This window comes from Pristiophorus japonicus, chromosome 13, assembly GCF_044704955.1.
Source record: "Pristiophorus japonicus isolate sPriJap1 chromosome 13, sPriJap1.hap1, whole genome shotgun sequence".
NCBI classification, from domain to species: domain Eukaryota; kingdom Metazoa; phylum Chordata; class Chondrichthyes; family Pristiophoridae; genus Pristiophorus; species Pristiophorus japonicus.
Window position 1 is genome coordinate 178,292,299 of NC_091989.1, and position 13,641 is coordinate 178,305,939.

The 13,641-nt window shown below is 46.3% G+C and overlaps 1 protein-coding gene across 1 annotated transcript in view; it reads right to left on the bottom strand.

Annotated features, from left to right (window-relative positions):
- Positions 1 to 13,641, bottom strand: part of LOC139278984 (uncharacterized) — a 212,326-nt gene that overhangs the window by 74,733 nt on the left and 123,952 nt on the right. Inside the window, exon 3 of the mRNA XM_070898285.1 lies at positions 2,511 to 2,738. Within this exon, the coding sequence (XP_070754386.1) occupies positions 2,511 to 2,738 (228 nt within the window). The remainder of the gene's footprint in view (positions 1 to 2,510; positions 2,739 to 13,641) is intronic.

Below are 13,641 nucleotides of genomic sequence, written 5' to 3' on the forward strand. Positions count from 1 at the left end.
TAGATAGGTTAAGCGAATGGGCAGATGGAATACAATGTCGGAAAATGTGAGGTCATCCATCTTGGAAAAAAAACCCAGTAAAATGGAATATTATTTGAATGGGGAGAAATTACAACATGCTGCGGTGCAGAGGGACCTGGGGGTCCTTGTGCATGAATCCCAAAAGGTTAGTTTGCAGGTGCAACAGGTAATCAGGAAGGCGAATGGAATGTTGGCCTTCATTGCGAGAGGGATGGAGTACAAAAGCAGGGAGTTCCTGCTGCAACTGTACAGGATATTGGTGAGGCCGCACCTGGAGTACTGCGTGCAGTTTTGGTCACCTCACTTAAGGAATGATATACTAGCTTTGGAGGGGGTACAGAGACGATTCACTAGGCTGATTCCGGAGATGAGGGGGTTACCTTATGATGATAGATTGAGTAGACTGGGTCTTTACTCGTTGGAGTTCAGAAGGATGAGGGGTGATCTTATAGAATCATTTAAAATAATGAAAGGGATAGACAAGATAGAGGCAGAGAGGTTGTTTCCACTGGTCGGGGAGACTAGAACTAGGGGGCACAGCCTCAAAATACGGGGGAGCCAATTTAAAACCGAGTTGAGAAGGAATTTCTTCTTCAAGAGGGTTGTGAATCTGTGGAATTCTCTGCCCAAGGAAGCAGTTGAGGCTAGCTCATTGAATGTATTCAAATCACAGATCGATAGATTTTTAACCAATAAGGGAATTAAGGGTTCTGGGGAGCGGGCGGGTAAGTGGAGCTGAGTCCACGGCCAGATCAGCCATGATCTTGTTGAATGGCGGAGCAGGCTCGAGGGGCTAGATGGCCTACTCCTGTTCCTAATTCTTATGTTCTTCTGTTCAATATTTATCCTTCAATCAACATCACTAAAAACATTATCTGGCAACAGTCACTACACTTCACAAGTACACTGTAAAGTGCTTTGAGATGTCTGGTGATCGTGAAAGACACTATTTAAAATATATCAATCAAGGGCAGCCAGCACAAATTTGTTAAAGGCAAGTGACGGTTGACCAATTGAATAAGTTTTTTGAAGAAGTGACCAATTGGATGTTAAAAAAAGGATGCTGTCGAATTAGTGTATATGGACTTTTCAGAGGCATCTCGAGACTTTTTTTCGAAATATTCTGGTGTATTGTATTACATCTGCTGCTGAAACCCTTATCGATGTGTTTCTTACCTCTAGATTTGTCTATTCCAATGCTCTCCTGGCTGACCTCCCATCTTCTACCCTACATAAACTTGTGCTCATCCAAGACTCCGTTACCTGTATCATAACTCGCTCCAAATCTCATTGGCCCATCACCCCTGTGCTTGCTGACCTACATTGTCTCACGGTCCGACAATGCCTTATATTTAAAACCTTAACCTCGTTTTCAAATCCCTCCATGGCCGTGTCTCTTTCCATCTCTGTAACCTCCTCCAGCCCTACAACACCCCAAGAACTCTGCGCTCCTCTAATTCTGGCCTCTTGTGCATCCCTGATTTTAACCGCTCCACCGTTGGTGGCCGCGCTTTCAGCTGTCTGGACCCTAAACTCTGGAATTCCCTCCCTAAATGTCTCCGCCTCTCCCCTCCTTTAAGATGCTCCTTAAAACCTACCTCTTTGACCAAGCTTTTGGTCACCTAACCCAATATCTCCTGGCTTGGTGTCAAAAATGCTTTCATTGCAATTGTTCTTGGTAAACACCTTAGGACCTTTTGCCACTTTAAAGGCTCTATATAAAAGCAAGCTGTTTTATTACAGGAAATGTAGCAGTATGCATAGAACATTGGTGGACAGATAGAAAAAAATGTTGGGTTTAAAAAAATGATTATTGGTCAGATTGGAGAACGGTTGGAAATAATGTAGCTCAGGGGTCAGTGCAATGTCCACCTTTGTTCTCAGTACTCACAGCTGATTCGGAGTTGGGCATAGGACATGCAATCTGAAAATTTGCTGATGACACAAAAATAGGGGATTGAGGAGGACTGAAGGACTTCAGAATGACACAGACAGAGTAGCAGAATGAGCAAACGAGAAGCCGTGTAAGATTTTGGCCAAGTTTAAAAAGTAGTTTACATAAGAACATAAGAAATAGGAGCAGGAGTAAGCCATTTGGCCCCTCGAGCCTGCTCCACTATTCAACAGGATCATGGCTGATCTGATCTTGGCCTCAACTCCACTTCCCTGCCCACTCCCCATAACCGACGACTCCACTATAGTTCCAAAATCTGTCTATCTCCACCTTAAATATATTCAATGGCCCAGCCTCAATGCTCTCTGAGGCACAGAATTCCACAGATTCATGATCCTCAGAAGAAATTCCTCCTCATCTCGGTTTTAAATGGGTGACCCATTATTCTGAAACTATGCCCCCTAGTTCTAGATTCCCCCACGAGAGGAAACATCCTCTCTGCATCTACCCCCCCTCAGAATGCATGTTTCAATAAGATCACCTTTCATTCTTCTAAACTCCAATGAGTTTAGGCCCAACTTGACGTTCCACTTACCGATGAGTTGGGCGTGTGACGGAGGAACTTGACCACCTTGGAGTCGGACACTGGGCAAGCGAGAGCCATGTAACGGTTGCGGAATGTGCCGTAAATCTTCAGGTGGGAGCCTGGCTTCAAAGCCGAGGGCTGCAAACTGTGCACCTCCTTGGTGGCGGACGCGAACTCCATCCCGTAGGCGGACAGGTCAAAGTACAAACTGTGCGCACGGATCTCCGGAGTGGGAACCTGCACGATATTGGAAAGAAACAAAAAAAAAAAGCGTTAAACTGCGATTAACCCATTGTGGTTGCTTGTGGCATTTTGGTACCACGATGATATTCCATAAAAAAACATAAGAAATAGGAGCAGGAGTTGGCCATAGGGCCCTCGAGCCTGCTCCGCCATTCAATAAGATCATGGCTGATTTGATTTTGGCCTCAACTCCACTTCCCTGTCTGCTCCCCATTACCCTAGACTCCCTTTTTGTTCCAAAATCTGTCTATCTCCACCTTAAATATATTCAATGACCCAGCCTCTTCAAAAGGATAAAGATGCAAATAGACTGCCTGCAACTTTCGCCAATTGTACTCAACAACGTTCTGCACTACTGACTTCTGCACAATTAATAAATCAATTTCTCATCATGTTTATGTGCCAGATTTAAGAGCCTGTATAAAGCCTGCTGTAGTACGACAACATGAGCTCTAATGGAAGATGTATTTCATTTGAAACAATTGGACTCTTTCAGAACTGCTTAAACAATAGATGGGAGAAACATCGATTGGATCGATGACTGTTGGAGGATTGAGTGGTGCAAGGTTAGTAACAGCTCTGCTTGATCCTTGGCAGAAGGAGGCAGGGGCAGGAACTTGGGGGTCGAAATTCCGTTTCTACCGCCGGCGGGAGGCGGCTAACGGGCGGCAAAGGCCTACCTTCGACGGTAAGCGACGTCCACGCCCGCGCAGAAATTCAATCCTTTGGCAGGGGCACCAAGAGCTAATGCTGCGGCAGCTAACGCCACCCGCGTGGTGACGTCATCCCGCGTGCAACATCTCCTTGGCGCCTCTGTCGCGATATTTAGTTTGAACGTCGGCCTTCCCGGCAGGCGTTCTTGCAGCCTGGGAAAAGTGGTGAGTAAACAGTGGAACTCGGGCGGAATCGCCCAGAGAGCAAGGCAAGTTTTTTCTTTATTTAATGTCTTCATTTTTTCATTCGTTGTAACAGTGGGGAAGTTTGTCCACGGGGTCGGAGAAGTTTGAGGTTTTTTTTCTTTCTTCCCGTTTTTCACCCAGCATGGCGGCAGCCTCCCGATGCCAAATTCAGTCGGCCTCCTGAGCTCCCGCCCGAGGAGGAGTGTGCAACGCCACTTTTAGCGCTGCTCTCTCATCTTTGGGTGTATAAACGGAATTTGGCAGTTGGAGCCGACACCTAACGCCCGGCGGTAAAATCAGCACTCAGGCGGTGATACCGCCTCAAAAACGGCAGGAACGAATTTCGACCCAAGTGTCCTTAAAAGTAGTTGACCAACAGGTGGTATGGAAGGGAAAGCCGTGACAGAATAATCATACGCACACTCTGATGGATCAAATGGCCTTTTCTTCCTCGGCTTTTTCTCATTATTGAATCCAAATGTGAACAGTCCTAGCTTGAGCTCAGGGAAATCTTTGAGAAGGATTTGTTAACACGTAACACCTTCAATATTCTAATCTCCATGTGTAAACCAAGACTGGAATGGGTCAGTGAGCTGTAAGAGGGCAGGAAGGTGGCACCACAGCCAAGTTCAACTCACCATGGTGTCAGCCTTGGGTTTATCTTTAGGTGGGTCAGGAGGAGCGGGAGCGTTCCTGATGTCAGCCTTGACTCAGTAGGTAACACTCTCGCATCAGAGTCAGAAGGTCGTGGGGTCAGCTCCCACTCCAGAGACTTGAGCACATAATTTAGGCTGACACTCGCAGTGTAGTGCTGATGAAACGCCTCCAACCACGGTCAGAGGTGCCGTCTTTTGGATGAGATGTTAAACTGAGGCCCCGTTTTCCCTCTCAGGTGGACGTAAAAGATCCTATAGCAATATTTCAAAGAACAAGGGAGTTCTCTCTGGTGTCCTAGCCAACTTTTATCCCGAGACCCAGAATCACAAAAAAAAATTATACTGGTCATTATCTCATTATGTGAGACCTTGCTGTGCACAAATTGGCTGCCACGTTTCAGACATTACAACAGTGACTATACTTCAAAAATGCTTTGGGACATCCTGAGGTTGTCAAAGATGCTATATGAATGCAAGTCTTTTTTTCATTAACATTTGCACACGAGGCGGGGGTGGGGGGGTTGGGGTTGGGGGGGGGGGGGGGGGGAGGCGGTGTGGAACTGGATAGCAACCAGGATCAGGAATCAGAAACCAATTTGTGGTTTCACTGAAGTCAATGGCAAGATCCTCATCAACAGCAGTCCACTTAGCATTGACTGGGGATTGCAGTGGATCAGTCATGATCTCATTGAATGGCAGAACAGGCTCAAGGGGCTGAATGGCCTCCTCCTGTTCCGATGATCAGTAAAACTAAGTTCCACATTTAAATGTCTGAGTCATCGAATGAGTTTGTAAAGAGTTTTGTATTGAAATAGCTCAGCCCAATGATGAACTATCACCCGAGAGGATATTTCTTTATTCAAATATGATCAAAGTTTGCAAGCAAATTTGTTTTGATTACAAAATTGTTTCAGAATAAGAAGGTTCTGAAAGATAACCTCTTTTCAATAAAATAACGAGATCAGGAGTAGGCCACTCAGTCAATTCAATTCGATCATGGCTGGTCTGCACCTCAACTCCATTTACCTATCTTTGGTCCTTAGCTCTTGATACCCTGCAGATTACTGCCATGTGTGTGAAAATAGCTTGCAGATTTCACTCCTGAATGGCCTAGCCCTTATTTTATCACATAGAAATACATAAGAACATAAGAATTAGGAACAGGAGTAGGCCATCTAGCCCCTCGAGCCTGCTTCGCCATTCAACAAGATCATGGCTGATCTGGCCGTGGACTCAGCTCCACTTACCCGCCCGCTCCCCGTAACCCTTAATTCCCTTATTGGTTAAAAATCTATCTATCTGTGACTTGAATACATTCAATGAGCTAGCCTCAACTGCTTCCTTGCGCAGAGAATTCCACAGATTTACAACCCTCTGGGAGAAGAAATTCCTTCTCAACTCAGTTTTAAATTGGCTCCCCCGTATTTTGAGGCTCTGCCCCCTAGTTCTAGTCTCCCCGACCAGTGGAAACAACCTCTCTGCCTCTATCTTGTCTATCCCTTTCATTATTTTAAATGATTCTATAAGATCACCCCTCATCCTTCTGAACTCCAACGAGTAAAGACCCAGTCTACTCAATCTATCATCATAAGGTAACCCCCTCATCTCCGGAATCAGCCTAGTGAATCGTCTCTGTACCCCCTCCAAAGCTAGTATACCCTTCCTTAAGTAAGGTGACCAAAACTGCATGCGGTACTCCAGGTGCGGCCTCACCAATACCCTGTACAGTTGCAGCAGGACCTCCCTGCTTTTGTACTCCATCCCGCTCCCAAATGAAGGCCAACATTCCATTCGCCTTCCTGATTACCTGCTGCACCTGCAAACTAACCTTTTGGGATTCATGCACAAGGAGGGTCCTCCCACTATTCATCGGGGACTTGGCCTGGAGGGTGGTGCACGGAGCAGTGCCGTGCAATAAATTTTTAAGCCGGTTCACGGACTCCCAGGCCGCCTGCAATTTCTGCGGTCTGGAGGAGTCCGTGTTCCATGTTTTTATTGAGTGCACAAGGTTGCAGCCCCTGTTCCATTATTTTAAGGGGCTGCTCCTGAAATTCTGGCTGCACTTCAGTCCCACTCTCCTGATCTTTGGGCACCCTGTGCGGAGGGGAGCAGGTAGGTCCGAGGGCCTCCTCGTAGGACTGCTCCTGGGCACGGCCAAGGGTGCCATCAGCCGGTCCAGGCAGCGGGCGGTCGAGGGGGTCGTTCAACCTGACTGCCTGCCTCTCTTCCGCTCTTACATCCGGTCCAGGGTGGCCTTGGAGATGGAGCACGCGGTGTCCACCGGTACGCTCGCGGCCTTCCGCGAGAGGTGGGCACCGGAGGGACTGGAGTGCATCATCACGCCCGGCAACCAAATTTTAATTTGATTTTACGTTTTAAAGTTTAATTTGTTTTAATTGCCGGTGCTTTTAATGTCCCCCTTCCCTTTTATAGGGGGCACTGGGGAAAATTGTGATTTTAGTGCCCAAAAAAAAAAAAAAAAAAAATAGAAAAACACCAAAAAAAACAAAAAAAAGGGGGGGGGGGAAAAAAAAAAAAAAAAAGGCCTTGTAAATGTCTGGAGTGTCACCCAGGTCGGGTGGCACCGTTTAATGTTTTATGTTTTTACAGGTGAACTCCAAAAGAGTTTCATGCACAAGGACCCCCAGGTCCCTCTGCACCGCAGCATGTTGTAATTTCTCCCCATTCAAATAATATTCCCTTTTACTGTTTTTTTTCCCAAGGATACATCGGATATACAGCACAGAAACAGGCCATTCGGCTCAACCAGTCCATTTCGGCGTTTATGCTCCACTCCAGCCTCCTCCTATCCTTCCTCATCTAACTATCAACATAACCCTCTATTCTCTTCTCATTCTGGAGAATACCATCCACAAGATGCACTGCAGCAACTCGCCAAGGCTTCTTCGGCAGCACCTCCCAAACCCGCGACCTCTACCATCTTGAAGGACAAGGGCAGCAGGCGCATGGGAACACCATCACCCCCACATTCCCCTCCAGGTCACGCACCATCCTGACTTGGAAATATATCACTGTTAATTCATCGTTGCTGGGTCAAAACCCTGGAACGGCCTCCCTAACACCACATGGACTGCAGCGGCTCACCACCACCTTCTCAAGGGTAACTTGGGATGGACAATAAATGCTGGCCTTGCCAGTGACGCCCACATGCCGGAATAAAAAAAGAATGTTGTAAACTGAATTGGAACACTGCTACCAGGAGTTACATTTTATTTTTCTCTCTTGCCTTAATCAGATTTTCATTTACAAGCCTGTTGCAATTTATGTAACAGATACATGAATTGTCCTGAATCTATTTAAAAAGGCAAATGGGATAATAATTGCAGAAATAGTTATGAAAAAATTATCTTTTATATTGAAGTTGAATATATTCTAGAAACATAACGAGCAAGAAAATTGACTTCCTTGAGTAAATTACTCCTGATCAAATGAATTCACATAATATGCACAAATTTTGAAGTCTGTACCATTAAATTATTGATCTCTTAAACTGCTTGGCAAGATATGAATAACTGCCTCTCCTAACCAAATTGTCATTACTTCCCTATAAACTGGTTGGAATGCTCGCTCAATCTGAAACTGGCTTGAAATCAAATGCTGTTAATGCATCGTGTTCGTCCAATGTTTATTGCAGGGCTCTCAAGGCTGACAGTCGGCTTCAGTTATTTTCTTCTTTCTTCCTCAACTCACGAATGGACATGGTGGTCCAGCCAGGAGAACTAGGGGGCAGACTTCAAGGCTACCAGTGACCATCCAAGGTTAGGGTACGGTAGCACAGTGATTATGTTACTAGACTAGTAACACAGAGGCCTGGGCTAATGATCCAGAGATGCAAGTTCGAATCCCACCACAGCAGCTGAGGAACTCAATAACTAAATAAATCTGGACTAAAAAGCTACCAGTAATGGTGATCATGAAACTACCGGATTGTCGTTAAAAACCCATCTGGTTTCACTAATGTATTTTAGGGAAGGAAATCTGCTGTCCTTACCCGGTCTGGCCTATATGTGACTCCAGACCCACAGCAATGTGGTTGACTCTTAACTGCCCTCCAGAAAGCCACTCTCATTGTATTCAAGGCAGCAGCTCACCACCGCTGTCTCAAGGGCAATTAAGGATGGGCAATAAATGCCGGCCTTGCCAGCGACGCCCACATCCCGCGAATGAATAAATATAAAGTCAGCCAGCAGGAGGCGCAGTTCCAGCAACTTGAGTTGGGTGTCCGATTGGAATGTCTGGCCATGCTACATAGAAATATACAAACATAGAAAATAGGTGCAGGCGTAATCCATCCGGCTCTTCGAGCCTGCACCACCATTCAATAAGATCATGGCTGATCATTCCCTCAGTACCCCTTTCCTGCTTTCTCTTCATATCCCTTTAGCCACAAGGGCCATATCTAACTCCCTCTTGAATATATCCAATGAACTGGCATCAACAACTCTCTGCGGCAGGGAATTCCACAGGTTAACAACTCTGAGTGAAGAAGTTTCTCCTCATCTCGGTCCTAAATGGCCTGCCCTTAATCTTAAGACTGTGTCCCCCTGGTTCTGGACTTCCCAAACTTCGGAAACATTCTTCCCGCATCTAACCTGTCCAGTCCAGTCAGAATCTTATACGTTTCTATGAGATCCCCTTTAATCCTTCTAAACTCCAATGTATAAAGGCCCAGTTGATCCAATCTCTCCTCATATATCAGTCCAGCCATCCCTGGAATCAGTCTGGTGAACCTTCGCTGTACTCCCTCAATAGCAAGAACGTCCTTCCTCAGCTTAGGAGACCAAAACTGAACATAATATTCCAGGTGGGGCCTCACCAAGGCCCTGTACAATTGCAGTAAGACCTCCCTGCTCCTATATTCAAATCCCCAAGCTATGAAGGCTAAAGAACAGATTTATGAGGCAGGCAGGCATGGTGTTAATTTGTGCAGATTTCTAATCAGGGAAACATTCTACATATTGTGTCACAAAGCAGCCCACTTAGAAGCCTCGGATACCATGTCGACCTAAAGTGATCCGTCATCGTTCCAAGAAGGACAAGGTCTTATCTGCAGTTGACTTCTTGTGTAAATATTATGTTGCATTTAGACCTGTGCAGTGTTCCAGAAGTATGATCTGCTACGAGCTCTATTTATAGAACAGAAACAAGAAATAATGTTGCTCCTGATGAGCACTATCTTGTTTGGCACATATGGACAAATGAGCTGCCAAGGTCATCATTGCACTGACTGGGATCTAGCAGATGTACAGAGAATCAAGCAGTGCAGTGTGGAGAAAAGACACATAATGATGGAAAACAGCATCAAATGAGGGAAGAAAGATGGGGAGAGAGAGCTTGAGTGCACACAATGGGAATGAGACAGAGTTGGGAAATTGTCCAATTAAGAAAAGATGGAGATTTTAAGAAGCACATTTTTTTTTGCAGGATTTTGCACTTATTTCTGGGATGTAAGGAGGTCATTTAAACCCAGATGAGAGCAAAATTGGCAAGCTTCAAATGTGATCAGAGATTAGGAGAATTCTTTTGCCCAGACTGTAGATTAATGGAATAAACTTGCAAATAAAGTAAACGCTATGTTAAAAAGGTACCAGGATAAATTTTTCGTTCTGCAAAAGGATTAAGGTTATAGAAGTAACTGTAAACGTTTCCAGCACAGAAAGGCATTTCGGCCCATTGTGACCGTGCCAGATCTGTGATAGAGCAATACAAAACGAAGACCACTTTCCTGCACTCGTCTTCTGCTTCAAATATTTCTACACATATACATGGTCAAAAATACACCTGGAGCAGCAAGGTCAGAAACAAGACGTGGGTGAGCGGATGATCATCTGTCAGCTTTAAACAGTGCAGACTGTAACGTTAGGTAGGCAACCTGATTTTGGGGGTAGCTTTGGGGTCAAAGGTAAACAAGTCTCCCAAGTTTTGAGGTGGGTATACAATAGGTTTGCCAACATTACCTGTTCAGCTTTGGGGCTGAGCTTCAAATTCAGCTTGGACCGATGTGATGGAGGTCTCCGAACCTATTTCCCTCTTTGCTACAGCTAGGGCAAGCCCAGTACTCCAGCACAGTCAAGAGATCAAGGATTCGGAGATACAAACGCAAGGGTGGCCCGATACATTGCCAGTGGGAGACCAGTCAGAGCAAGAAATCCAAAGGGGGGCCCCACAGCAAACTGAAGAGGCAATCGTAATGGGTAATTTGATTTTCTTGTCCTACCTCTCTGCTTTGGAGACATATTGCAGCTGCTCAGAGGGCTGTAGTAATACCCACCCTCCTGCATGGCTCAGAGACATGGACCATGTACAGCAGACACCTCAAGTCACTGGAGAAATACCACCAACGATGTCTCCGCAAGATCCTACAAATCCCCTGGGAGAACAGACGCACCAACATTTGTGTCCTCGACCAGGCCAACATCCCCAGCGTTGAAGCACTGACCACACTCAGCTCCGCTGGGCAGGCCACATTCATGCCAGATACGAGACTCCCAAAGCAAGTGCTCTACTCGGAACTCCTTCACGGCAAACGAGCCAAAGGTGGGCAGAGGAAACGTTACAAGATCACCCTCAAAGCTCTACCAAAGGCTCAGTTGCAGGTCTCCCGGGTCGACAGCTACACTCCTGTTCCCACGCCCAACTCCCAATGCGATGCCTCGCAAATGGCCCAGGACAGGAAATTGGGGCAATTTGTACTCTTCACAGGTGCAACGCAAAAGATGTTGCGCCTATCTGGCACCAAGCAGGGCAGCGATTGGGCAGAGAGAGAATTGTCCTCGCCTCCCTTTGCTGACCCTGACTCCTCCGTCAAATGAGTTCAGTTCTAAGCGAACATTGGTTCGGGCACAAAATTGGTAACTTCACAAGATGTGATAGGGAGATGGATATATGTCATATGTTGCATGGTATGCGGTTGTGATGTTGCGGCCATTGTTGGAGCAAAGCAGAAGCAGCCTTACTCCGAGCAGACTGAAGATCAAACCTTGGGAGCCTCTGAACCTGTGCCTCCCAGATACTCAACGCTTTAACCAGGCTAACCATGAGGACAACGGAGTGACCTTCAACACCGTATCCTAAAAAACTCCTGGACCCTATTGAGGGGATGGAAGTGTGGCAGGGCGGGCCACATTGGCCAGCTAGCGATGCCACCCCAAATCTCAGCGATGGGATCATTTAAGCAATCAGGGCAGACACCATATACCCTCTCTTATGTAAACCGCTGGACAGGCAAAAGTCGCAACAGTACTCTGCACAACTAAAGGGGGCGCCAGAGGATGAATCTAGGTGGAAAAGGAGCAAGGAAAAACAGCAAATATTGGCACCAACAGGAAGGCCATTAGACCAATGGCACCTTGTCCTTCGGAGTTTGATTAGCTCTCACTGCTTGGGTGTTCCGCTGGCTCTCAGCAGGCACATGTTTTGCTGGGCCCCCATGGCGCACCATTCATAAGAACCTAAGAATTAGGAGCAGGAGTAGGCCATACGGCCCCACGAGCCTGACCCGACATTCAATGAGATCGTGGCTGATCATCAACCTCAACTCCACTTTCCTGCCCGATCTCCATATCCCTTGATTCCTGTAGAGCCTAAATATGTATCGATCTCTGCCTTGAATATACTCAGAGCATGCACAGCCCTCTGGGGCAGAGAATTCTAAAGATTCACAACCCTTGAAGGAATTCCTCCTCATCTCGGTCTTAAATAGCCGACCCCTTATCCAGAGATTGTGCCCCCGAGTTCTAGACACTCCTGCCAGGGGAAACAACCTCTCAGCATCTACCCTGTTAATCCCCGCTCAGAATCTTGTATGTTTCAATGAGATCACCTCTCATTCTTCTAAACTCCAGAGAGTATAGCCCATTCTGCACAATCTCTCATCATAAGATAGCACTCTCATCCCAGGAATCAATCAAATGAGCCTCCGTTGTACCACCTCCAAGGCATTCCTGGGATACACCCCCCGCAAGATTGGCCCTAGATGCAATGTGGGCAGTCCACCAACCATCTCGCTCTCCACTTCCTTCCCCTCCTCACCCGATCATGCTCTCTCCTCCCATCTCTCCCAATTTAGTGCAGATGATGTGTGAAGCAGGATCCCAGGACATCCAGATTCTGACCTAAATTATGCCCACTCCTCCAGGATCGTACCGCATTCAGACCCCCACCTCCTCATCTCATCTCCCACTTCCCATGCCCCATGTGGAATTTTTAGCCTAGTTTCTCATCGACTCCTGAAAACTCAAAAAACCTGTAATATAGCTAGAGGCAGTTTCTTTTGTTTTTTTTTTTTTTTAGTGTGCACTCCCTTAACTTTCTCCCACAAGGCAAAACTATCAGGGGGCAGAACTGAGAGATTATATTCTCAAAACTGAGAGCCACTTGGTAACATTTATAAAAGTAGCAGTTATTTAGATTTTTATTATTTAAAAAAGTATTCGATGATCAAGAGGCATTATTTTCATATCTACATTCACACACACACACACACACACACAAAGTTACAAGATTGTGGATGGTCAACACGACTACATTTAGGTTGTCCAGTCTAGCAATTATCCGGGCCAATATTCCTCCCTCAACCAATTTAGTAGAATGGGTCTATACTCTCCAGTTCAGAAGAATGAAAGGTGATCTAATTGAAACATAAGATTTTGAGGGGGATTGGCAGGGTAGCTTCTGGGAGGTTCTTTCCCCTGGCTGGAGAGTCGAGAATTAGGGGGGGCACACTCTCAGGATTAAGGGGCGGTCACTTGGGACTGGGATGAGGAGAAATTTCTTCACTCAAAGGGTTGTAAATCTTGGAATTCTCCGCCCCATGGATGCTCCGTCATTGAGTATGTTCAAAGCTGAGATAGATAGATTTTTGGACTCTAAGGGGAATCCAATAGATTATGGGGATTGGGTGGGAAAATGGCATTGTGGTCGAAGATCAGCCATGATCTTATTGAATGGCAGACCAGGTTCAAGGGGCGGTACGTCCTATTTATGCTCCTAGTTCTTAAGTTTATTATGTTACATGCTTTCCAATGCTGACTGACCTCCTGGGTGCCGACAGCAATTTTAGTTTTACTTTCATTCCATTTTTGTGTTTGAATAAGAGAGCAGAAGGGTGACTCACTCCCACATCTATGCCCAGTGACGGGGACAAGCCATCTGCTTTGCAACTACGTTAACCAATGACACAATTGATGACCCTGCTGCGAGAGGCTTTTTCCTTACAACCCTGCTGTGGGAGCTTCCCACCTGGGTAAAATTCAATCGTCCGAGAATCCCCGGAGCCGAAACACCGGTGTTGGACTCCACATGTAGCAGGAAATTCCTTGG